Source organism: Lissotriton vulgaris, chromosome 6 (assembly GCF_964263255.1).
Source record: "Lissotriton vulgaris chromosome 6, aLisVul1.2, whole genome shotgun sequence".
Lineage (NCBI taxonomy): Eukaryota > Metazoa > Chordata > Amphibia > Caudata > Salamandridae > Lissotriton > Lissotriton vulgaris.
Window position 1 is genome coordinate 1837779523 of NC_141694.1, and position 27257 is coordinate 1837806779.

The 27257-nt window shown below is 49.4% G+C and overlaps 1 protein-coding gene across 4 annotated transcripts in view; it reads left to right on the top strand.

The window, feature by feature from the left end:
- MAPRE3 (microtubule associated protein RP/EB family member 3) overlaps positions 1–27257 on the top strand; it is an 832303-nt gene that overhangs the window by 710004 nt on the left and 95042 nt on the right. For all 4 annotated transcript variants that reach the window (XM_086928121.1, XM_086928120.1, XM_086928118.1 and 1 more), the window contains one exon: positions 6246–6398. In XM_086928121.1, the coding sequence (XP_086784247.1) occupies positions 6246–6398 (153 nt within the window). The remainder of the gene's footprint in view (positions 1–6245; positions 6399–27257) is intronic.

The window sequence follows — 27257 nt, forward strand, 5'->3', positions numbered from 1 at the left end:
GTGGAGAGCCTGGGACTCACGTCTGAGCATACCCAGCCCACTCGGGGTGAAAATGGCAAAAAACACAGTTGATGGACAGAATGCAGAACAATGTCTTACATTCACCACAGTACAAAGATCTGGGCCTAAATCCATCATTTTTTTGCACTCCACACCACCCTAGGTCAGGCAGTTCGGGCTGGACTGTTCCCATGAGGCACAGGATCAGACTGATTTGCATATAGCCATGTCTGAACAGGGGTGGTAGAGTGGGCTAAAGAACGTTGATGGATTAAACCCAGATCTTTTGACTGGGTGTGAGTGTTTGATTGATTCAGATGCTCCGTCCATCACCACCCCCTTTTGTACCGCTTTTGGCCGCCATGTGGCAGGGTATGCTCAGACGTGAGTCCCTTGCTCACTCTGCCACTGGCTTCAAGCAAGCCGGGCTGAAGACGGCTGGAATGCCGGAAACCGGTCCTCGGAATCTTGTTTCCGGTCCAGGGAAGACATGGCTTGGCAGTTCGGGCTGGACTGTTCCCATGAGGCACAGGATCCGACTGATTTGCATATAGCCATGTCTGAACTGGGTTGGTAGAGTGGGCTAAAGAACGGTGATGGATTAAACCCAGATCTTTTGACTGGGTGTGAGTGTTTGATTGATTCAGATGCTCCGTCCATCACCACCCCCTTTTGTACCGCTTTTGGCCGCCATAAGTGTGGCAGGGTATGCTCAGACGTGAGCCCCTTGCTCACTCTGCCACTGGATTCAAGCAAGCCGGGCTGAAGACGGCTGGAATGCCGGAAACCGGTCCTCGGAAGCTTGTTTCCGGTCCAGGGAAGACATGGCTTGGCAGTTCGGGCTGGACTGTTCCCATGAGGCACAGGATCAGACTGATTTGCATATAGCCATGTCTGAACTGAGGTGGTAGAGTGGGCTAAAGAACGGTGATGGATTAAACCCAGATCTTTTGACTGGGTGTGAGTGTTTGATTGATTCAGATGCTCCGTCCATCACCACCCCCTTTTGTACCGCTTTTGGCCGCCATAAGTGTGGCAGGGTATGCTCAGACGTGAGTCCCTTGCTCACTCTGCCACTGGGTTCAAGCAAGCCGGGCTGAAGACGGCCGGAATGCTGGAAACCGGTCCTCGGAAGCTTGTTTCCGGTCCAGGGAAGACATGGCTTGGCAGTTCGGGCTGGACTGTTCCCATGAGGCACAGGATCCGACTGATTTGCATATAGCCATGTCTGAACTGGGGTGGTAGAGTGGGCTAAAGAACGGTGATGGATTAAACCCAGATCTTTTGACTGGGTGTGAGTGTTTGATTGATTCAGATGCTCCGTCTATCACCACCCCCTTTTGTACCGCTTTTGGCCGCCATAAGTGTGGCAGGGTATGCTCAGACGTGAGTCCCTTGCTCACTCTGCCACTGGATTCAAGCAAGCCGGGCTGAAGACGGCCGGAATGCTGCAAACCGGTCCTCGGAAGCTTGTTTCCGGTCCAGGGAAGACATGGCTTGGCAGTTCGGGCTGGACTGTTCCCATGAGGCACAGGATCAGACTGATTTGCATATAGCCATGTCTGAACTGGGGTGGTAGAGTGGGCTAAAGAACGGTGGTGGATTAAACCCAGATCTTTTGACTGGGTGTGAGTGTTTGATTGATTCAGATGCTCCGTCCATCACCACCCCCTTTTGTACCGCTATTTCAGTGCAAAGGGCAGTTAATTAGTCTGTGCCAGCCTGGGTTAAATATCTTTAAAAAATGAATGTCCACTCTTTTAAATAGCGTCCTATCTTCTTTTTTTCTGTCGTTCTTTTCACTCTCATGTATTTCCAAGTTTTCAGGGTAGAGAGCACTGCACAAGAGAGAAGGAAGAGGGGTACTGAGGGCAGCGAGCAATGTGCACAGAAGAGATGGAAGAGGGGTACTAAGGGAAGAGAGCCCTGTGCACAGGAGGGATGGAAGAGGGGCACTGAGGGAAGAGAGCCCTGTGCACAGGAGAGATGGAAGAGGGGTACTGAGGGAAGAGATCCTTGTGCACAGGAGAGATGGAAGAGGGGTACTGAGGGAAGAGAGCCCTGTGCACTTGAGAGATGGAAGAGGGGTACTGAGGGAAGAGATTATTGTGCACAGGAGGGATGGGAGAGGGGTACTGAGGGAAGAGAGCCCTGTGTACAGGAGATATGAAAGAGGGGTTCTGAGGGCAGACGATCAGAGTGGTGTTCTTATCCTTATATCAGTTGCTGCGCTTAAGCAGGATCTCTCTCACTTAATTTATTTATGTATTTAATTGAATTTTTGTGTGCTGACTTTTAGCTAGTGGCCACTTTGTAATGCTGTTTTGGATATTGAGTCTAGGTGTATTTCATGTGTAACCAAAACCCCTACATACGTACAGGATGAGCAAAATCTGACTGGCTCAGGTCACTTCTTTTTTACTCCGTTCACAGAGCTCGTCTGCGGCACTTTAACATTTTTCAGGGACTTTTTCTTTGTACGGGATGGGAGGCATTCTGTGAGTTTTGTAGAGGGCTAGAAAAGCCTCATTGAAGAGGCAGGTTTTCATTTTTTCTTTTGGCACGGCCAGGTGGGAAGGATCCTGAGTTCTGGGCAGAAAGCATTCCAGGGCTGTTCTTCACACCTTCTGGTTTGCTTGAAAATGCACCATTTGCCCACTCTTTTTAAAAAAAAAATCCCCCTAACCTCCCGTAGGTGGTTTAGGCTTGCTTGCTTGCTCGCCGCAGTGAAGTACGACAATTGTTTTATGCCTCACCACTTTCAAATTTCACCAGCCGCCACTGGGAGCTCTTCAGCATTGTCAGAAAGTTCTGCCCGTCAGCCACGAGAACATGATCCACCCTTCCCTGGAACTCTGCGACACAGTGGCAAACTACTTCCACAGCAAGATATTCATCATCTATAGCTATTTCGAACCCCAACCCACTGACCTCTACAGCCTCCTCGCCCCTATGGACACCACCTTTAAGCTCTTACTTAACGCATAGAACCTCCTCACCACATAGAACGCCACAGCCATCATGAGCATCAGCCACTCCAGAGCACCCACCGACCCTTGCCCCTACCACTTCTTCACCCTTTGCAGCAAAAAATCAGCATAGAACTCACCGCCATCCTCAACACTTCCATCACCACAGCCACTTTCCACAACAGATGGAAACACACAGAGGTCAGGCCTTTCCTGAAGAAACCCTCTGCCGACTCCAGCAAGCTCAATAATTGCTGTCCCATCTCGCTGCTCCTTTTACCTCCAAAGTCCACGAGGAATTAGAGCACAAAGAAAAATGAATATAGTGGCAGGAAATTAATCTGCCCCTCTTTCCAGGCTCAGTAAGCGGAATAGTCCCTGTAAGTGAATATACGGTCTGAATAAGAGGCAAAGAAATATCTTTTATTGCAACGGTATAATAGCTCATTCTTAATAATGGTGAGTTAAGTATATCTTTTAGCAATCGGCAGAGTGATGATGCGTGGGCTCTAGGAAGAGGTGAAACAACAACAAAGCCCTGTTAACAAGAAAATGGTTTTGTAAAGACCTGTGAAGTACTTGGGGGCGGTTGCGATAAGATGGATGATAGGCCATACACAACAGCTCAAAAACTGTCTCTGTATGTGCCTGGGAAGCTGTCTCGGCCAGGGCTGACACACGATGGGTGGAGGGGAGGGGGGAGAGGGGCAGAGATGAAAAATTACCCACGGATGGTAATAATAACTAGGGGAACCTCGGACTGCGTAAGCCTGCAGCCCGGCCCCCTCTTATCTTTAAATCAATATCTGAAAAGTGGGGCTGCGTATGGAAAAAAGGGCTGTGAACAAATTGTATGTTCATGCATACTTAAAACACTTTGCCCATTAAAAATCTCTCTTGACAATCATTTTCAGTTTTCAACAGGCAATTACTGTAGCCCTCGGACGGGCCCAATAGGAGCCCAGGCTCTGGGGCTGCTTTCTGAGGCAGATAGAATGAAAAGTACGGGCATTGTAATTTATAGCCAAGGCAAAGCACCTTTCTCCCTGCCCTGCAGTATTAAACCATTGCACCGAGCTGCTGAAATATCACAAGCATCGCTTTTCAGCCCATTTCGGTTTTGTTCTTTTTAATATATATTTTTTGCAAACATAGTTTTGACAATGCCTTTCCTTCCTGGTGTTTTTGAGCTACATGTTCATTTGGCAGCAACAATCCTCTCTGAGCCCTGATTCCTTTCATGTTTGTACAAGCTTAGCAAAAAGACTTTCCCCTTCAGCACAAAAGAAACATCTGCTCCCACCCAGCGCGGCGCCGAGAGGCTACAGAATGCGTGGTCAAACTTCCATTTCCAAAACTTGCTCCCAGGTCGCAAGGGGGCCATTTCCTAAAGCGAAGATGACATGGTTTTTATTAAACCATGAAAGCAGCACACTCGGACAACAGGAGCTCTTGCCGATTTTCAATACTAACAAGGCCTTTTTTTTTTATTTCGAGTCTCTAATGGTGATGGCAGCCTAAATCTCCATTACATTACCAGGAGATATTTAAGAACGGTGCGCCGATGTTTGTAAAAGTGAAAGCGAAATAAAGATGTAAAACATTTTTGTGACAAACGCTGGGCCTCTGCTTCTAAAAGCTAACAACATACAATAAACGCCATGAAGTGTAAAAATTTACATATCAGAAAAAGCAGCGTGGCTGCTATTGTCCCGGAAAGTGTGTGGTTAAAATAGTACTGATGAAACATATACATCGAAACATGTTACGCTGCGAGTGTAAAATCCATCCCCTATGGGCGAGGCATAAAGGAGATAGGGAGGGAACAAACAAGCCTCACTTGCAATGAAAAGCGAGCGTTCAGCATAAATTGAGACGTGCGCCAATCAAAAGCATGGGTGGGACTTCCACCCCACTTCCAAAATCAACCCTACAACAATAGATCTTGCAGAGCGTGCAGCGCATGCGCTACAACGCTAGGCGAGATCTATAAAAGATATTTGTAGAATGTGTCTTACAGAGCAGGTAAAAACAAAGTCTCAGCGATGATAAAGATTGGGATATAATTTCAAGTATTTGTAATTATATCCCAACAAAGGGCAGATTAATGTCCTGCTACAATTTTCTTGGTGTTGTACTTGCCGCTTATCAAGCAAGGTTGACACAATCTCAGTTTCAATATTGAAATTTTGGGTATATGACATGCCTTTCCTCAGTGTTGTATTATTCATTAACACAGTGGTTATAGCATCCCATGATTACACTGGATATTGTGGTATTATGATACTTTGGACTTCGACAAACTACCTTATTCAGGATTTATCTTCCTCCTTTGCTGAGTTATACAGATAGGAGGTAAGCCTCTGACCTACAGTGTATACAGTCTGTAAACTCATGGCCCATGTGCCCCTTCCCTAAAATATCTCTCTTCCTGTTGCAACTCATTTGATTTATACAGGTCTGATCGTCGAACCTTTCAACAGACCAGGTGTTATTTTATTACATATAGCAGCCACAATACAAGGGTGGTTTAGGACAGAGACATATCTGTCTTATTGATGCAATTCTGGGCTTTAAGGAAAAAGATTAGCATAATCCACGTTGTCACATGCCTGACACTTGTGTCAGTACCTTTGCTCACGTGCATGAGCTCTGAACAGTGCACATGTAACCACCCTGCACTAGACTTTGTGTGAGACTTAGTACTGGTTTGTCTTCTTAACAGTTACTTCAACTTCGGGATTTGTTTTGATAGAAGTTTCCACGCTGTTAACGATAATCGATATGCAACCCTTGGTGTTTTAATGAGCATGCATTGTAATCAATCATATGTATATTGTGTTAAAATATCATGAAACAAATGGTGATATGTGTATTACTTTCAGCCCTGATGAAGTCGTTGGGATATTTCCCAATACACAACGAAACACGTGTTGGCTGAAAAAAGATGATCTGGAAGTGAAAAATAAATAGACACTGAAACAAAGAAAATAAATCTGCTATGTTCATCAATAATATGGCTTGTTTCACAATACAATTGTTATTGAATTGAATGGCATGTGCTTAAAAAAATATATAAGATTTGTTGATCGATCTTAGGGTTGTATCAGGGGAGCAGGGTGTTTCTCCTCCACCATTGAATGCACTGCAGGCGAAAACCCTGTTCTATGAATATGCATGTTAACAGTGTATGAGCGCTCAACACCTCATAAAATGCCTAGTTCTGTTATGTTATACACTATTGACATGCCTTACACCGCTCTTCATGTCATGCAGTTGTTGGAATTGAAACTAACAGTGGACGGCCTTGAAAAGGAACGAGACTTCTACTTCAGTAAACTGAGAGACATTGAGCTTATCTGCCAGGAACACGAGAGCGAGAATGCAGGCGTCCTTTCGAAAATCATTGATATACTCTACGCCACAGAGGTCAGTGCTGCGCAGTCTTAGACCCACCGTCCACCGTCTCATTGCAATGTGACCCCACACTTTTACATCAATGACATAAAGTGAAGAATAGGAGAGAGTCTGTGTGTTGGGTCTATAACATGTATACTAGCTGGATTGGGTTCATGCTTCTCATTGATGTTCTCGTTTCTCTTTTTAAGTCTCTTCCTAGATCTTGAAAACCCAATTTAAATGTGCAAAACATGTTGCTTCCTATATGTAATGTATTGATCAGTGGTTTTATCTCAAAATGTGACTCTAAAGTTGTAATAGTGGGCTATATTTGAGATATCTGAAAGAAACAGGTTAGTATTAGATTCCTTACCTTAGAATATCCCCAGGCGTCAGTCTGGATCCTGAAACTTTTGCGTAGCAGTACCCCTGCGCGTCGGTAGGCGTCGTCTGCAGGCGTCCCCTGCGGCTCCGCGTCCGTCGTCGGCATCGTGCGCCGTGATGACGTCGCTGGAGTATATAGACGCCGCCTCCGCGCGCTGACGTCAGTTCTTTTTTCCGCGCCAGTTAGCGCAGATCCGAGAAGTGCAGTACTCCGGTCTTTTGACCAAGTTTTTTGATCTTTGATCTTTTTTGACTCTTCTTACGGTGCCGGTAGGATGCCCGGTTTTAAGAACTGTGACGACTGTGACCGTACGATGTCGGTCACGGACCATCACTGACTCTGCCTCCGGTGCCTGGGCCCCGACCACGACGTGGACGCCTGCGTTGATTGCCGGGCCTTGACGAATAAAGCTAGACGGGAGCGGTCCCGCACGCTGCTCGAGCTCCGGGTGTCGGCCCCGCGTCGAGAGCGGTCCCGGTCCGGCCGGAGGTCAAGGGAGCGATCGAGGGAGCGGTCGCGGAGTCGTCACGAGCGCTCCGGGAGTCGTCACCATTCCTCTGGTTCCTCAGGTAGGAAGCACAAGAAGTCGGGGCGTCGTCATCGGACCCCCACTCCCCCCGACGTTTGCGCGATGCGGCCGGGGGTTCGGGTGCCCGCGGCTCCGCGTGAGTCGCCGGCGCGGCCTGCTCCATACCCTGCGGTCCCTGGGCAAGGCGCGTCACCCGAGGAGATAAAGGCGTTCCTCATGGCCATGAGGGCTCTGTCTCCTCCGACGGGTTCCGCGGCGCCTTCGGGCCCTGTGGTCCCGTCCGGGGGCCCTAGCGGTTCGGGTGCTCCTGCCTCGACGCCGTCGGGTGCTCCAGCCCCGGCGCCGCCGACGGCTCCGGCCCCGGCGCCGCAGGGGCCCTCAGGGTCGACGCCGGCTGGTCAACCGGCCTCTCCGGCGCCGATTCCATCGGGGCAACCCCTGGCGGCGCCCCCGTGCAGCGCCGGTTCTCCGGCGCCGGCTCCGGGCGGCGCCGCCCCCATTCCCTCTCCGACTCCGGACGCGGAGTCGAACCGGCGTCGTCCGACGCAGAGTCCGACGCCGATGGGGCCTGTGAACCCAGAGGAGCCGGTCTACATTGTTGATTCAGAATATGGTGAAGATGTAGATTACGGAGAGGAGTGGGAGGGGTCTGAGGACCCTCTGACCCGCGAGTGTCAGTACGACGTGGACTGGACGGGTGACTTGGGTGATGCCAGTGGTCTGGATGACTCCCCCAACCCTGGCTTTGTCTCGCCTCCTACCGTGGCTTCGGAGGAGGGGGCAGCTTATTCAGTGGTGTTGATGAGGGCTGCCAGGCCCTAAACCTTGTGCTCCCCGTCGCGGCCGTGAGGACTAACATCCTCACTGAGGTCCTCAAACCGCAGTCATGCCCACAGGAGCCACTGCTGTCGTTCAATGAGGCCTTAACTGACGTTCTTTTGGGCACGTGGTCCAGGCCCGCTTCAGGTTCGCCTGTTGATAGGAACGTGGCCAGACGCCACCGTCCGTGTTCGGACGACCCCAAGTTTCTGTCCACCCATCCCACCCCTGAGAGTCTGGTGATACAGGCCTCACTTCCCAAACCGCATTTCCGTCGGCCCCGCCCGACAGGGAATCAAAGAGGTACGACCAGTATGGCAAAAAGGTCTTCTCATCCCTGAGTCTGGGACTGCGGTCTTGCAACACCGCGTGCCTCTTGGGCCGCTACACCCACTCTCTGTGGGATACGGTCGCGGACCTGCTGCCTGAATGCTCGCCGGAGGTACGGGCTAAGCTCAGCAAGGCTATGATTGAAGGCCGAGACGCAGCAAGATACTCCATCAGGTGTGGTCTTGATACGACCGACTCGCTGGGCAGAGCGATGTCCACGACGGTGGCGATTAGTCGCCACGCCTGGCTGAGATCCGCCAACTTCTCGCCAGATGTCCAGAGTGCATTAATGGACATGCCGTTTGATGGCAGTCGCCTGTTTGGCGACAAAGCGGACCACGCGCTGGAGCGCTTCAAGGACTCCAGGGTCACGGCCAAGTCCTTGGGTCTCTCGACCCAGCGCCAGCAAACGGGTTCGTTTCGCTCCTTTCGTGGCCAAGGAAGGGGCAGTCCCACACGTGCTGCCAGCCACGCGCCGCAACAGACTTAACGCGGTGGCGGCCGTGGAAACCGCCGTGGTGGCGGTCGGGGACAGCGGCGAGGTCAGACCACACCTCCCCCGCAGCATCTACCTCTAAATCCTCCTAGTCCGTGCTTTCAGGCCCATGTGACGCCGGTGGGGGCAGGGCTCGCCATCACTTCTCCCACTGGCGCACAATAACATCTGACAGGTGGGTGCTGCAGCTCGTCTGAAGGGGCTACTCCCTCCCCTTCGAGACCACTCCTCCAGCCATGCCACCGCAGAACCACCGTGTGTCGGGGGACCACTTGGCACTTCTGAGGGAGGAAGTTACGGCCCTCTTGGCCAAGGGGGCCATCAAGCGCGTTCCTGGGCCAGAAGTAGGACGTGGTTGCTATTCCCACTACTTTCTGGTACCCAAGAAGGACAAAGGGGGCCTACGTCCTATCTTGGCCCTAAGGAACGTCAACGGCTTCCTCCGGAAGGAGAAGTTCAAGATGTTGACTTTAGCTCAGGTCTTGGCTGCTCTAGACCCGCAAGACTGGATGGTAGCGTTGGACTTGCAGGATGCGTATTTTCACATCCCCGTCCTGCCGGCCCACCGGCGTTACCTGCGGTTCACGGTAGGCCACGAGCACTTTCAGTTTATCGTGCTCCCCTTCGGCCTTACCAGCGCCCCACGGGTGTTCACCAAGGTGATGGCGGTGGTCGCAGCCCATCTGCGCAGATTGGGGGTTTCAGTCTTCCCCTATCTAGACGACTGGTTGTTGAAGGCGGGCTCGCCCCAGACAGTCGTCCACCACCTTCAGATGACGGCAGACCTCCTGCACGAGCTGGGGTTCTCCATCAATGTGCCGAAATCACACCTGTGTCCCTCTCAAAAGCTCCTTTTCATCGGAGCGGTTCTCGACTCGGCACAGTTTCGGGTCCATCCTCCGGAACGGCAAGTCCAGGATATACGGGCTTTGATTCCCATCTTTCAGCCGTTATCCCGGGTTTCGGTCAGGTTGACGCTGCGGCTGCTGGGGCTGATGGCTTCCTGCATCCTTCTGGTGCATCACGCCCGGTGGCGGATGCGGGCTCTGCAGTGGGACCTGAAGTTTCAGTGGGCCCAGCATCAGGGCAACTTGTCCGACCATATCTTGATCTCGGAGGACACTGCGAGACAACTGCAGTTGTGGCTTACGGACCGCGATTGGGTCAGAGGCAGATCCCTCTCCCTTCCCCAACCGGAGCACGTTGTTGTGACGGACGCGTCCCTCCAGGGCTGGGGAGGCCACTTGGGAGAGGCAGAGATCAGAGGTATCTGGTCTCCGGCGGAGTCCCGGCTCCATATAAACCTGTTGGAGCTCCGGGCGATTCGTTTGGCACTGAAAGCATTCCTCCCCTTTGTCAACGGGAGTGTAGTGCAGGTGTTCACGGACAACACCACCGCCATGTGGTACTGCAACAAGCAGGGCGGAGTGGGGTCGTGGACCCTTTGCCAGGAGGCTCTGCGCCTCTGGCAATGGCTGGAACGTCACGGCGTGACTCTGACGGTTCAACACCTGGCAGGTTCTCTGAACGCCAGGGCGTACGAACTCAGCCGTCGGTGCTCGATGGATCACGAATGGCGTCTGAACTCGGATGTGGCGCGAGGCCTCTTTCTGCTATGGGGAGAGCCTTAGTTAGATCTATTCGCCACAGAAGAGAACGCGCAATGTCATCAGTTCTGCGCGTTGGAGTTTCCAAGACGGCACTCGCACGGCGACGCCTTTCGGCGCGAGTGGAGATGCGGTCTGTTATACGCTTTTCCGCCTATACCACTTCTGCCCAGAGTGCTGAAGAAGATCAGGCACAACCGGGCACAAGTCATCCTTGTGGCTCTGGAATGGGCTCGAAGGTACTGGTATCCCGAGCTACTCAGCATGTCAGTCGGTCCCCCGATCCGCCTGCCTCTTCAGGAGGACCTTCTGTCGCAGCAGCAGGGGACGGTCCTCCACCCGAACCTGTCCAGCCTCCACCTCCGTGCGTGGAGATTGAGCGGCGACAGTTGAGGCCATTTGACTTGCCTCCTGAAGTCTGTGATGTGATTCTGGCAGCCAGGCGTTCCTCCACGAAATCGGTATACGCCTGTCGGTGGAACAAGTTTGTGGCATGGTGCACAGCAAAGGCTGTGGATCCTCTCTCTGCCCCTCTTTCTGAGGTTCTTCTCTTCCTTCTTTCTCTTGCCCAGCAGTACTCTGCTCTGGGCACTATCAAGGGCTACCTTTCTGCCCTTTCGGCCTTTCTGAGGCTGCCTGATCAAGCTTCTTTGTTCAAGTCCCCCATTGTAACAAGATTCTTGAAGGGCATCACACACATGTATCCACCTGTTCCGTTTGTGATGCCTCAGTGGGACTTGAACCTGGTTCTAACCTTCTTGATGTGTGCTCCCTTTGAGCCCCTTCATTCCTGTCCTCTCCGTCTCCTGACTTTAAAGACGGCTTTCCTGGTTGCCATCACCTCTGTCAGGAGAGTGAGTGAGCTCCAGGCTCTTTGTGTCAAACCTCCTTTCCTGTCCATTCATCCTGACAAGGTGGTTTTGAGAACTAGACCTTCTTTCCTGCCCAAAGTAGTCTCTGCTTTTCACATCGGGCAGTCCATCACCCTCCCTTCCTTCTTCCCGCCTCTGCATCCTTCAAAGGATGAAGAGCGGCTCCATCGTCTGGACCCAAAACGTGCGCTTTCATTGTATATGGATCGCACACGCCAGTTCCGGGTGGATGACCAACTGTTTGTTGGCTACGTGGGTGCGAAGAAGGGACGGGCGGTACATAAACGGACCATCTCTCGGTGGGTCGTTCTGTGCATCAAAGCGTGCTACTCTTTGGCTCGGAAGGAGCCTCCTGTTGGGCTAAGGGCCCATTCCACTCGGGCCACGGCGGCTACTACTGCCCTGGGCCGGGGAGTCCCCTTGCAGGACATTTGTCAGGCGGCTACGTGGGCCTCGCTGCACACCTTTGCGAGGCACTCCTGCCTGGACAGTCCAGTCCAGAGGGATGGCTTCTTTGGCCGTTCTGTCCTCCAGGACTTTCTGGTGTAGGATTGTATTGGTTCGCAGACCCACCACCGGGGTTGGTATTGCTGGGGTATCTATTCTAAGGTAAGGAATCTAATACTAACCTGTTTCTTTCAGATGAACAAGTTACTTACCTTCGGTAACGATATATCTGTAAGAAACAGTAGTTAGTATTAGATTCCTTACCTCCCCACCCATCCTCCCCGTTCTGCGAACTGATACCTAGGGTTAAGGACATCCCTTTCAGGGCCCTAGTTTCAAATGGCACCAGTGTTGGTTCTCACATGGCTCTGTGTGTTCTGGCGCGGAAAAGCTGTGTGCAAAGAACTGACGTCAGCGTGCGGAGGCGGCGTCTATATACTCCAGCGACGTCATCACGACGCCGGACGGGGAGCCGCAGGGGACGCCTGCAGACGACGCCTACTGACGCGCAGGGGTACTGCTACGCAAAAGTTTCCGGATCCAGACTGACGCCTGGGGATATTCTAAGGTAAGGAATCTAATACTAACTACTGTTTCTTACAGATATATCGTTACCGAAGGTAAGTAACTTGTTCGATACGTATTTACACTATGTGTAGCTGTAGAGCACATGCCGAGCACACACTGATGTCTTGTGTTGGGCTCCGGTGATTAGTAGAACCTCCTCTAAATTCCACAAGGCACCAGGACACAGACTCAACTTCAGATGTTTTTCTTCCGTCATTGGACTCAAATGTGCTTCACATGCTCAGTCACCTTTGCAACCAAAAATGTTGAAAATTACATTACTGGACAATTTTGCAGCATTGAAGACCGCACTAGACAACATAACCAACAAAAACCTCTCCGGTAGCTGTCAAGTTGAGGACCAAGGAGCAAGTCGTATGAGAATGACTCCAATGGGAAAGGGTATGGCGAACAAGGTTTATGTTTTGCTGCTCCAGCAATTGCAAGTTCTTACTGTTGGGCCAAAACAAGGTCTGTGACCTCTATTTGCAGAGGAATCATAAAGAGACTCCTGATTCTGTATGTAACACCTTTCTGTCTTAACAAATGATCCAACAACAGCAAAACACATATCTAGTGTCCTTACAGCAACCTCCAGTGGAGCAGTAGCCAAGGATATCAAGGTCTTCCATGTCTGATGATAATAGGGGAGGACCATCCAGTACACTAAGTTGAATCTTCAGGGCCCATGCTGAAACCCACACTCAGGACAAAGACTGCATCTTTTTTTCTGGTTTGACACAATACCTTCAGACTCCGAAATCTATCCAACCCCCAACAAAAGACCTTCCCTATGGGGTTCAGCCTCTAGAGTCTTTCATTCCTGCAGCGGAACAATTCCGAGAGTGCCTTACCTTATCTAAGGAACTGGCTCTAAAACGAGGCCCAACACTAGGTACTACTGAAAGGCACAGTCAGTGCCAGAGCAAGGCTGGCCTAAAGGTCAGGATTCTTGAAGCCAAGAGGATTCTCAAAGCCAAGAAGAATGGTGAGGCTGAGATAGCGGTGAAAGTACTTTTGATGTCAAAATTGGCTTTGTATCCCCAAAAGGCATCGACACTGAGCCCACTTACTCAAAAGCTAGTTTAGAAAGGCTAGATGCTAGGCAAAGAACCATGTTGATAGACCCACATACATGTCCTATGTTGACAGGCCACTCTTGGAGATCCCAGCCCTTCCAAACAAAAAAAATTTACATTTGAGGATGTAGTTTCTGAGGATATTGTGTTTTTTCGAATCCCTAAGAAAAAACAGGACACGTCATCTACCTACCCACTACCAATGTCACCATAGTCCATTCACTTGTGTTCGATGAGGAAAGATGTCATCCATCACCAGCATATCTAGAGCCTGAGCCAACCGATCAGCAAGATGATGCATGGAATGACTAGAGAGTAGAAACTCAGGGTTGCACAGCCAAAGAGTCCTATCCAGTGAAAGCATCCCCACCAGATGACTCCATTCCACCAACACCATCATGAGGGTTGCAGCACATAACAAGGCTCGCAATGCATATGGAAAGGAGAGGATGACTTCTTAATTGGGACTGTCTCGCTCGCTCTGAGGTTTTCGCCAGAAACTCTTGCCTGCCGCTACAGGAGTAGCCCGTCATTTCTCCAGTGCTCCAGCCCTTGTGCCCTTGGTGAAGAGGAGGAAAACCACCTGCGAGGCCGCAGAGGAGGCGAGAGGCGCGGCCCGGGACTGCGAGGTACAGCGTTCAATTCCACCAGCTGTTGCCTCTTCCCGCGTGAGCCGCGCCCCCTCCCAGTGCCCGCCCCCACCAAGCTGCTCATAACCTCTCGCGGCCCCCGCTTCGCGGGAGCCGCTCGCTCTGAGGTTTTCGCCAGAAACTCTTGCCTGCCGCTACAGGAGTAGCCCGTCATTTCTCCAGTGCTCCAGCCCTTGTGCCCTTGGTGAAGAGGAGGAAAACCACCTGCGAGGCCGCAGAGGAGGCGAGAGGCGCGGCCCCGGGACTGCGAGGTACAGCGTTCAATTCCATCAGCTGTTGCCTCTTCCCGCGTGAGCCGCGCCCCCTCCAAGTGCCCGCCCCCACCAAGCTGCTCATAACCTCTTGCGGCCCCCGCTTCGCGGGAGCCGCTCGCTCTGAGGTTTTCGCCAGAAACTCTTGCCTGCCGCTACAGGAGTAGTCCGTCATTTCTCCAGTGCTCCAGCCCTTGTGCCCTTGGTGAAGAGGAGGAAAACCACCTGCGAGGCCGCAGAGGAGGCGAGAGGCGCGGTCCCGGGACTGCGAGGCACAGCGTTCAATTCCATCAGCTGTTGCCTCTTCCCGCGTGAGCCGCGCCCCCTCCCTGTGCCACGCCCCCTCTCACCTTACCGAGACTTAAACAAGGGCATTAACGCGCATCGCGGGACGCGCGCGGGTCGCAGCCCGGGACGAAGCCCGGGCCAAGGGCGGGCCCGTTGTTGCCCGTTAGTGACCGGCAGAGACCGGACCGGGCCACCCCCTTTGGTTCTGGTTTCAACAGTTATTAAATTCATTCATCTCAGAGCCTATTTTCCTGCTGCATACTCGTACCATGCCTACTAAAACCAGAAGTAACGCCAAGACCAAATCTAAGAATGCCCAAGAGGTAGCTCAAATAACCGGACCGATCGATCTATTTATCTCACGGACACATGAGGTAATCAACCAGAGTATCTCTCTTCTTGAAAAAAGAGTGTCACTGGACCTTATGACTGCAAAGCGATCGTCTTTGGGCACTCTAGCAACCGCAACTTCTCCCATTCACCAAACCTTCCCAAACTCTTCTCTTCCCGTGACTGTGACTGCTCCTGACATCAATACAGTCCCGTCCACAGTTGATTTATCTGTAACTCAACTTTAGTCTGACTTATCATCAACACCAGATAACTTAGAGGCATCTCCCGATTTAGTAGCCTGTCAAACATTCGAAGGATCCCACACCAACATAGATACTTACCTTCGAGGGGAAAGAGAAGGAGCCATCCCAAAACTAGGTAGTACAAACCTCACTGACATTGTAATAGCTACGGCTTCTTTCCCGGGTCACGAGACGGAGCCAGGGAGGAAACCACTAAATCACACAACACAATCTGTGCAATTAATTACAACAATCCCTCCAGAAACCAACCTCTTGCTTCCTATCACCCCCAACGAGGTTACAGATAGATCCCTGCAGAACATGTAAAACCACCTCACAAATACTAACTGCAACTAAAGACCTCTTGGTTCAGTATTTGAAACCTATACAACTAAGTATCAGGAATCTTGAAGCCCAATTGGCAATTCTTTCCGCCACACTCCTCGATACGAACGCACATCCTGCAAAAAAAGGGCCGCGAAATGTGATCCAGCCCTCAAACATCTCTCCAACCACCCAAAGTAACAAAACAATCAACTCCGACTATCCCACCCCTACAAAATCCAAAACAAAATGTTTCAAAGCAAAATCTGCAAAATGCAACGCCTCGAGCACAACAGGGTAAAACAACTATGGTGTCGAATCAGCATACACCTAACACAGGCCCGGTAATCCCAGGTACCACAGGGGCCGCAACAGGAAATCCAAATGCAACTCACTCTATTAAAAAGTCAACACCTTTACCATCAAAACCAACGGTCCCTTCCCAGTTGTCACCCAAAAAGACCCCCAAAAAAATTCCAGGAGCCAGGCGTCCAGTCCATCTGCCCCCTGAGGCCACGCCATACACAATCGTACTCACTGGTGTACCCGAACTAACAGAAGATACACCAGAAACTGCCTGGTCACTTAAAAACAAGGTCATGCAATGGCTAAGCATCAACAGGCCATTAGAACCCCATCATTCTGGAGGGATCTCCACAGTCCGCAGGGTAGTATGGGTAGGTAAAGCACCAAAGTCGACCCGCGGTGACTGCATCATCGTAACATGTAGAGACCCTTCCACTATTCTATTATTCTATTATTCTATTAAAATTATTTATACCGCGCACTATCACCATCGGTTTCTTGGCGCTCCTTGATAAAAAAATAGCATTGATCCAGGGAGGGGATTAGTCATATGTGTGCGGAAACTGTCGTACTTTGGGCAGAGACGGAGAGTGAGGGGTAGGGAGTTCCAAGTGGCTGGAGCCAGGACAGAGAAACTCAGGCCACTGTGCTTTTTTCTTTTAAATCTGGGGACCTCAAGGAGATTTAAAGATGCTGAGCGAAGAGCTCTGGCAGGAATGTGACGGGACAAGGCCGATGAGATGAACCTGGGAGCTGCGTCCTCGAGGGCCCTGAAGGTGGTACATGCCAATTTGAAGGTGCAGCGTTTGGAAACAGGGAGCCAATGCAGACTACGGAGGAGGGGGGTGACGTGCTGGTGTTTGGGCTGGCAGAAGATCAGGCGGGCAGCCTGATTCTGCACCAACTGAAGTCGGTGAAGGTGACATGCAGGGATTCCTGCGCACAAAATGTTGGCGTAGTCAAGCCTGGAGGTGATGAGCGCAATGACAACCTGGGTCAGGGCTTCTTTGTTAAGAAACCTGCTGATCTTGCGGATGCGCCTGAGATGGAAGAAACAGGCAGCAGTGACCGCGTTGATGTGAGGTCTCATTGATAGATCTTGGGATATGATCACCCCCAGGCTTTTGACTGAGCTCACAGGAGTGGGTGCAGTCCCCAGAGATGTAGGCCAGAAGGAGGCATTCCAAGGATGATTGGGGCCACCCACCAGGAGGAGCTCGGTCTTGGTGGGGTTCAACTTTAAGTGGCTGTGATACATCCACTCCGCAATGGTTAGCATGATGGACTGGAAGTTGGTGCGGGAGGAGGGGAGGGAATCTACAGGGAAAATTAGCTGCAGATCGTCGGCATAATTATATATTGTGACCGGGAAGTTACGGAGGGTGGCTAAAAGTGGTTGGAGATATAAATTAAAGAGGAGAGGGGATAGTGCCGAACCTTGTGGGACACCGCAGTGAAGGGGGGTGTAGGGTGCAGAAAAAGTGGAGAGGTGGACGGACTGTGAGCGCTGGTGAAGGAAGGATCTGAGCCAGTCAAGGGCCACTCCCTGGATGCCGGCGTTATGGACACGGTCGATCAAGATGGTGTGATCGACCGTGTCGAATGCCGCTGAGAGATCCAGTAGGACAAGGGCTTGAGAGATGTTTTTGTCGGCTCCTTTCCTAAGGGTGTCCATGACTGCCACTATGACCGCCTCGGTGGAATGGAGGGGTCTGAATCCTGCTTGTTGAGGATCTAGAAAAGATGATTGCTCTATGAAAGAGCTCAGGCAGTGGGTCACGTAAGTTTCCAGAATCTTACCTAAGTAGGGGAGGAGAGAAATGGGTCTGTAATTGCTGAGTATTAAAGGGTCTGCATTGGGTTTCTTCAAGATTGGTAAAACGGCAGCTTGCTTGAAGGAAGATGGGACCACTCCGGTAGCGAGAGAGTTGTTGAGTAATGCTAGCGGGGGGCCAGGGCAAGCAAGAAGGGCTCCTTGAAGAACCTGCGGGGGGCAGCAATCATTGGGGGATCCCGAGCTGACTTTATGAAGAAGTGATGAACTCTTGTAGAGATATAGGTGGGAATTCAGTCAAGATGCTAGTATTTGGGGGGGGGCAGAGGAGGAGGCGTAGGAGATGCCGGGTTAGGGATATTATGTTTTATTGTTGTGATTTTATCTATGAAATAAGAATTGAGTGAGTCGCAAAGGATTTGTGTCGGCTGAGGTTGGGGAGTGACTCGGTCTGGAAGGGAGAGCTCATTTACAATTGAGAAGATGTCTTTCGTTTTGTTATCCGAGTTCAGAATTTTTTGTGAAAAATAGGCCGTCTTGGCTCCAAGATAGATTATTTGTAGGTTTTTATGGTCTCAATGTATAAGAGTTTAAGCTGAGGGTCGTAGTGGCGACGCCAACGGCGTTCTGTTTGCCGCAGGGCGAGTTTGTCTGCTTTGAGTTGGTCCGTATACCAACGTTGAGCGTCATGGGGGCGCATTGCTTTGATTGTTTTCAGGGGGGCAGCTTTGTCACTGGCCTGGCGTAACCATTCATCGAGTTTCTCAGCCTGATTCTCTAATGAGGATGGCAGCGAGGGTGCAGTGGAAGCCAGTGAAGCATGGAAGTCAGGAAGATTAGCCCTTTTCCAATTGCGAGCCATCTTGTTCTTAGTACGGATGGGAAGACACAAGGTGTGTAGATGAAGGTGAAAGGAGATGAAGTAGTGGTCAGACCAGGGGCATGGATGGACTGAGGGGGGTGAGATGTCGAGGTTAGATGACCAGACTTGGTCAAGTGTATGACCTTTCAGATGGGTGGGGGTGTGAATATGTTGAGAGAGGTTCATGCCTTTGAGAAGTTCAGTGAATTCCACTGATAAATGGCTTTCGTGGACATCGGCTGGCCAGTAATTGAAGTCACCGATTACCATGATATTAGCGTGGTTGATGGTCAGTTGAGCGATAGCGTCGCTGAAGAGTTTGGGGAAGAGAGGCATAGGGGTCTATAGACGATAACACAGACAAAAGATACTTTAGAGGAGGTGAATTGAAGTGCCAAGTGTTCTGTTTTTGGAATAGGGGTCATCGTGATCTCGGAGAAGATGTGTTTAGAGCGAATGATAGCCGCCACTCCGCCACCGGTCTTCCCAGCAGGCCGGTTGGCGTGCATGATATAGTATCCGATAGGGATTGCAGCAAGAATATCGGGGGCAGAGTCTTCAGTAATCCAAGTTTCTGCTAAGAGAAGGATATCGATGGAGCTTTGATGCAATAATTGAAAGATTTCAAGCTGATGTCGAATGAGAGAACGGGCGTTAAGGTAGTAGATCAATAGGGAGGTGGTGGTCTGGGGTGCAGGGGAGGTTGGGTCGTGAAGATCGCCCAGTGCCGGGAAGTCAGATGGGACGAGAATGCCACATGTCAGGGCTGCTTTAGCGGCACGGGCGGGAATGGGTCCAACGTGATTAAGACTCATTAGGTCGGCAGAGGAATATGAGTAATAAACGGCATTACGACAGGGCCCTGGGCCTGGTCGGCCGCGGACGGGCGCAGACGGGCTTGACTTGTGCGCGACTTCGGCGCGAAGTCGACGCTCCCGCTGCGCTCGTCCGCTGCGCTTCCTCCATGCCGCCATTAAATACTAAAGGGGAGGGAGCACTAGACCGCTAACCTGCAAGGATTCTGTGCAGGGCGGAAGTGATGTCACTGCCAGGAAGTGCCGCGCCTCGACCTGACCCTCCGCGCAAACGGCACAAGCCGGGGCCGACCGGGGCCACGAGGGAGTTAAGAGGCAGGTAAGAGTACCTTACAATAGCTCAAGAAGCAATGTGCAATGTGAAAAGAATAAATTGTCGACGTGCTATTAAAATCAGCAAATGTAACAACAGTGAAAATCACATTACAGTTTTTAAAAAGTTTGACCAGCGTGCTGGTAAATCAGCAGCGAAATTTAAAAGTCCAGAGCAGGAACACAGCACAGCCTACTACTGCAGCCTAGATCGCAGCGTTTTATCAAAGAGGCTAGGAGCTAAAGACTGGTTTTAAATAGTCGGAAGGCTCGGCAGCACTAGACCGCTAACCTGCAAGGATTCTGTGCAGGGCGGAAGTGATGTCACTGCCAGGAAGTGCCGCGCCTCGACCTGACCCTCCGCGCAAACGGCACAAGCCGGGGCGGACCGGGGCCACGAGGGAGTTAAGAGGCAGGTAAGAGTACCTTACAGTAGCTCAAGAAGCAATGTGCAATGTGAAAAGAATAAATTGTCGACGTGCTATTAAAATCAGCAAATGTAACAGTGAAAATCACATTACAGTTTTTAAAAAGTTTGACCAGCGTGCTGGTAAATCAGCAGCGAAATTTAAAAGTCCAGAGCAGGAACACAGCACAGCCTACTACCGCAGCCTAGATCGCCGCGTTTTATCAAAAACTGTGGATTATATTTGCGCTTGGCCCTCGCTGGAGAAAAAAGGTGGAATTGATGCCTGTCATCTTTCTTTCTTTTATCCTCCAACGAAACAACACCACTATACCCCAACCTGGAACTGGCACCAGCCCCAAAGTGATCAGTGGAAGCAGGTGGGGTATACTTATGACCATGGAAACAGAAACATATCTAGAGATTGGCCAAGGCAGTACTGGCAGGACAGACCCTACCAATCATACGAAGGTTGGCAGGGCTTTCCAACACAAAATCGCTTTGACTGCCTAGAGATGGTCGATTGACCGTTCTGGTCTGAATCAAAGAGTAAAAACATCAACATTACATACCCACCAGTAAATCTAAGCCAGCAGCGAGTGTCATCTAAGTCTGTTCCCCATATCCACGCAAACCAAACGTCGGAGACTACCACTGATGTCTCCTGCAATCCTACTAATGCTATGCATATTATATCCACTGACCCCTCTGGGATTGGGCCTGACTCATACCCTCATCAACCAAAAACTTTAAGAGATCCCATCAATCCCTCTCAGACCCAGATAGAGCACTTAACAGACACCCCGATAGCGACTACCCCGATGGAAATACCTCTCCCTCATGTATCCCCTGAATCTACCAATCTGAGTCTTTCCATCACATATTGGAACGTCGCAGGTCTGTCTTCAAAAATAACATCAGAGTTATGGCTTGACACAGCCAGGGAACATCAGATACTCTGCTTACAAGAAACATGGTGCACCACCCCAATACATCTAATGGGATATAAAACTTTCTTCACTCCAGCAGTGCAGGGAAATATGGGCAGACCAAAGGGGGGACTTATGATCTATGTCGCCAATACTCTTCCCTTTATATCGAAACTGTTAAAAGAGTCCTCAACATACCAAATTATGCAGATACTCACCACTAACGGTAACACCTATATTTTTGCCAATTATTATAACAACTCTGGCACCTCGGATTGTTGGTCAAATTTAGCAGAGATTGCCACATTCCTAACAACATTGCAAAATGATGACAACAAAACTACAACACACCTAATCTGGGGTGGCGATTTCAATCTCCCTCTGTGCCCAAATCATAAAAGAGAAATTTGTGGGCTGCAAAACGAACTTGGCAGCCCCATACCCCACTTTGTGCACTCGACATGTGGAAGTAAACTGAATGACATTATATTTTCCTTAGACATGGATTTTGTGAACCAATTAGTAGACCCGCAGCAGGATTTTCTACCAACCTTCCATGGAAGAGGCTACTCAACAACCATAGACTACATAATAGCCTCCCATTCACTTAAAGGGCAATTAGCAAACTTTGAAACAGGGTCTAACGCAACGAGTGACCACTACCCACTCAGCGTAAGAATCATCATCAAACTGGTAAATGGCTACTCTGCAAAGCCGAGCCTTTTAAATCAGAAATCACTTACCATGAGCAAACTGAATGGCTACACGGTTAAATGGGCTAAGATCGACCAGGAAGAGACGACACATAAGGTGCTTGGAAAATCCAAACACTGGATATCTGAATGCATGTCCTTGGAGACATCACCTCAAATAATTGTTAGTAGTTTCCAAAGCATCCAAGAAACAATAAGGAATGAACTATTTGTCAAGCTAAAAAAGAACAAGCCCCCTACCATGAGATGGTTTGACACCGCCTGTCGGAAGGCACTTTCAACCCTTAAAGAAGCCTTACACAGACCCACGAGAGACCCCCTGGAAATTTCTAACCTAAGAAAAGCATATAATTCTGCCAGACGGGAACGTAAAAAACAAATCAAACAAGAACTATGGTCACAACTGCACGATAGCACCCAAAGAAAGGACAGTACCTTATTCTGGCAAGTCATAAGATCTCCATTCTTGGCCAACAGCACAGAAACCCAACACCTAGATGTGGCAGTAACCGAAGAAGACTGGGTCACCCATTTCTCAAAAATCTTTGGCCCACCTCTGGACTTTGCAGTAGTTAACGGTTCAGTAACAAACGAGGTCCATTTATCGGGAAACAACATCTACCCGATAAATATTCATTTCCACCTCAGCGAAATTATCAAAGCAATCAGGGCTTCTAAATCTGGCAAGGCTCCTGGCCCCGATGGAGTTCCAATGGACATCTTTCTCCACAATGTAGACTTTTGGTCACAGCTAATCACTCGGGTTATGTCAGCTGTAACCTCGGTCGGGCTTTTCCAATCATGGTCGACATCAATCCTTTTACCCATCTTTAAAAAAAGGCGACCGCAACGACCCAGCTTGCTACAGACCAATCTCCCTTCTGGACTCCATGGGTAAGATCGCGGGTCGAGTGCTCCTGGACCGTTTACAATCTTGGGCCCGGGAGAATAACATCATAACCGACCTACAATACGGCTTCCAGAAGGGGCTTGGGACTGTGGAACAGGCCCTTAACCTTGTCCTTCTGGCAGGGAAATATGTTGGCGCCAAAGGAGGTAACATCTTCCTTGTCTATGTCGACCTAAGTGCGGCATTTGACTGCGTCCAACATGCAAAACTCTGGCAAATACTTAGTGACCTTGGAGTGGACCCCCCATTAATAGCCTTCCTACGTGAACTCTATTCTAATGCTGCAGGGCGAGTAAGATTTGGTACCAGTGGTGAGCTGTCCCGCTCATTTCAAATAACGAAGGGAGTAAGACAGGGATGTGTACTGGCTCCCTTCCTGTTCAACCTTTACACAAACGGGCTTGAGCAGGCTATGTTGGAAGGGAGCCAGGACTTACCCCAGATAAACCACCGTCCGATACCCACACTGCTATACGCTGATGATTCAGTTATCTTAGCACGGACCCTGAACCAACTCCAGATACAAACTAACAAATATGCCACATTTATGGACTCACTCGGTCTCAAAATAAACATAAAGAAAACTTTCATAATGCACATTGGTCCCAGGGTTAAAAACCCTAAACCGATAATGGTGGATAAAATGAAGCTGGAAAAAACCTGTGTCTACCCCTACCTGGGAATCCTAGTGGATGATGCGGTGAACTGGCGCCAGGCAATCGACGCCAGAAACCTTCACTTTCGGCGGGCAACATCGGCATTGATTTCTTTCTCGAGGAAACTGGGGAAACCAGCGCCACCCGAACTTCTGACCATATATTACGCAAAATGCCATAGTGTGGCTACCTATGGAGCTGGCGTTTGGGGTCATGGACGCATAGATCAACTTCAAGTAACGGAGAATGGCTTTATTAAATATATCTTAGCCCTCCCTCAAAGTTCCCCGATACTAGCCTCGCATCGCGAGCTTGGTATGGAACATATTGTTGACACTATTCTCTGCCAACCAATTTTACTGTGGCATCGAATATGGACCAACCCTGAATGCCATCTAACTCGCTCCCTTATTACTGACTGCTTAGCCTTGACAAACTGGCGAAAAATTCCTTGGTTGACCTACATATGGAACTTCTTCAAAGACCTGGACCACAAGTCTTACTTCGAAGATACTGCTTCGATAGAAGATATTTCCAGGAAACAATTAAAATCAATGTGTCTGGGTCACCTGAGGGAGTTACGGAACCAAACTGAGATCCTAAAACCATCTAACGAAAAAATCTGTGCACAACAATCTTGCAAAGGCATACAAGCATATTTGACGTACTTCTTAACAAATTACGAGAAATGTTTATTAACAAGACTTCGTTTTAACATTTTTTTCCGTTTAGTTTCATTTCCGGAAACTCAAAATTGGTCCCGCAATCTGATGAACTGTCCATGCGATGGAATTTCCCAACAGTCAACGATCCACGTTGTTTTATTTTGTAAATATTACAAACTTCCACGAAAAACGTGGATTATTCCACTTCTACGATCCAGTGGCCTCAGACAATGTTATTCTGCGTTTCTCTTTTTGCAGTCTCTGAACACGCCCCATGAAGCTAAACTTATAGTGACTTTTCTTAAAGCAGTCATAACAATACGTCAAAATGTTCTAAACTAACTAGAAGCATACAAAACTGCAAATGTTATTCTTAGTATGTCTCTTTGTATTTCAACTTATTTTTTAAACTCATTTATGCGCTGAAAACTTTTTTCTTCTATATGTACTTTTTATGATTACACAATTGATAATCGAATAAAAGTTTATGAAACGAAACGACTCTCTCAGACCGAAAAAACGACCGTTTTTACGTATGCCTAAAACCAGTTGAAGGGCTCTCCGTATATTTTTTAATGAGCCTATGAAGGCTGGTGTCGCCCAGCGTTATAAAAAAGTGAAAGCCAGACTCTGTAGATCTGTGGCATGTGCTCCCAGATGCTGTAGTAGTACACACTGCCAGGAAGCATGCACTCAGTCACACCACTTACGGCAGTGGGGAAAAGAGTAAAAGTAGGGTATGCAACTAAGTCTGTAGGCCAGAAGTTACAATCATTTTCAATGGGAGCATCAGGTTGGCCTTGGATTCTGCCGACGCAACCTAAAGAGAGCTGAGCATAAGCTTTCTCCTCATAGACATGCATTGTATATAAATATCAGGATTACATAGGCAGTGGGCGCTTTCCATCGCAATCAAGGAAGAGGTTGATCAGGAAACCTCAAGCACGTCCTTCAGTAAAGGCAGTAGGGGCTGGAGGTAGACTGACATACCAGCCACAGCAGTCCTCTCCAGAAAAGCAGCAGCAGTCTAGACAAGGACAGTATCCCAGAAGGACAGCTTGCGGCAGTGGGAAAGATGGGGCACAAGGAGGAGTTGCTCCAGGAATAACCACCTCTGCTAGTTTGCAGATACCTTCTCAGCATTCCTCCAAACATTGAACAGCTGTAGGGGGAAGATTGGGGTTATGCCTCTCAGAGTGGGAGGAGATAACCTTGGATCAGTGGGCCCTAACCACTGTTGTCCATGAATATTGCTTAGAGTTCATATCAGTCTCCGAGCTAGTCACCATGCCCTAATAAAATCAACCAGGATCACTTCAAACTATTGTTAAAAGATGCACAGGCATTTCTACAGAAAGGCCATCCAAATAGTGCCTTTGTCCTCAGTGTCGAGGAGTGTACCCGCTGTACTTACTAATCCCCAAAAAGGACAGGGCCCAATATTGGGTTTGGGAGCATCGATTTATAACACAAGTTCAGAATCCTTCAAGATGGTCATTCTACCTCTCGGTATGGAAGGCTACATGACGTGCTCAATATACAAATGCATGCTTCCACATCACCATTCATCACAGGCGGCTCCTTTCTTGAGGTTTATGGTAAGTGAAATACATTACCAATTTAAAGTTCCTCTATTTGGAGTAACAGCAGCTTCAAAAGTATTTCCAAAGTTGCTTCAGCGGGTGTAGTAGGCTCTATATAAATACCATTTACAATTACAAAATTCTTAGCATTAGTGGTGGCTCATTTGATACACAGAAACATTGTTGTATTTCCATGTACCTAAACGATTGGCTGGTAAAGGGCAAAAGTCACATGCAGTGCCTTACCCCCACTCGACAGGTCATTCATCTTCTACACAAACTGGTGTTTACAGACAAAGCAACAAAAAAACCACATCTATGTCCGTAACAAACCAAGGGGTTTCTGACAGCAAAAAGCTTACCCCAGCAGAGAGAGAGTTACAGCATTTCAGCCGATGGTTTGCTTTACCTAACGTCACGTCCTGAGTGAGAATAATGACACTGTCAGGATGATGGATTCAAGGTTACACGTGCAGCATTCTAGCACGCGACTTGAAACTGGGATTAGTGATGGAGAAACCCAGTGTGCAGCACAAGCTGCTGGGGTGGAAGAAGAACAATGTATTACTGAGCAGATCCGCTGGATCCCCAGCTGCAGATGACCTTAAAGAAAGATGCCTCCCTCGCAGGTGCGGAGCTCACTTAAAGAAACGAGAACTTCAAGGTCAAAGGGCAGCTCCGGGGCGAACCATACACATCAGTTTGGTGGAAATGTCTTGATATTCTGTTTTATTCAATTTCAAACATAATAGTACAATACACATACAGCTCAGACCATGTTACATCGCAAATCACTATGAAAAGACCATCACAATAACTCCACTTTGACCAGTGTATTAGCACTTAGAGCCGTTCAGCTAGCTCTCTGAGCATCTCTAACTTGAATTGAGAACACACTTGTCTTAATACGCACAGACCGCATGACCACTTTGAAATACCTACAGAAACGAGGTGGGGGAGGAAGGCCACTTGCCCCAGCTGTTTTGGCTCAAGAAATTTGTCATTGTACAATACAACTTACTTGTTAGCAGAACACCTACTTCTGGTTGACAAGAACTTGCCGATCTAAGCAAGAAGCATCAAGAAACTCAACACATAATTTCCAGCGTTGGGGATTTCTTTGGCAGGCGTCAGAACGCAAAACGTCACCTTCCTGTATCCACAACTGCAGTGCCTGGGTAATGCTTTGTGGATGAGTTGGTAAGGTATGTATGCAAACGTTTTTTCCAAGCTCCCACTCATTTATTATGTAGTGCGGAAAATGTGTCGATCATCATTGACACTGAAAATAAATGCCTCAACATCAACCATGCATACAAATCTCAAATCACTGTCTTGCAATATGACACCTGAAGTTAAGAATTTGGTGACTTGCATCTACCCCAAGAATGCCCCCCCCCTCCCCCTCTCCCCCTCTCATGCTGCTGCAAGGGCTCCAGGAGCAGTGATGCGGAGCAGACCGGCGGACCAACAGATTTCTTGCGGTGCTGGCGGGGACCGAGGATCGGGCATGGGGACTAGCACGCAGCCTGCCAGTAATTCACCGCATCCTACCTCACCTCCTGAATAGACCCTGCAAAATGTGATATCGGCAACACTACATCCTAAGCTCTAAGGCGCCACTGAGCTGAAAATAATCATAAGGTACTTTATTTACTCCACTCACTTCACATTTTTAAACCGCCATTGTTCACAAGGGCAGGGGTCACTAACTGAAACCATAAATCTCTGCCGGTATC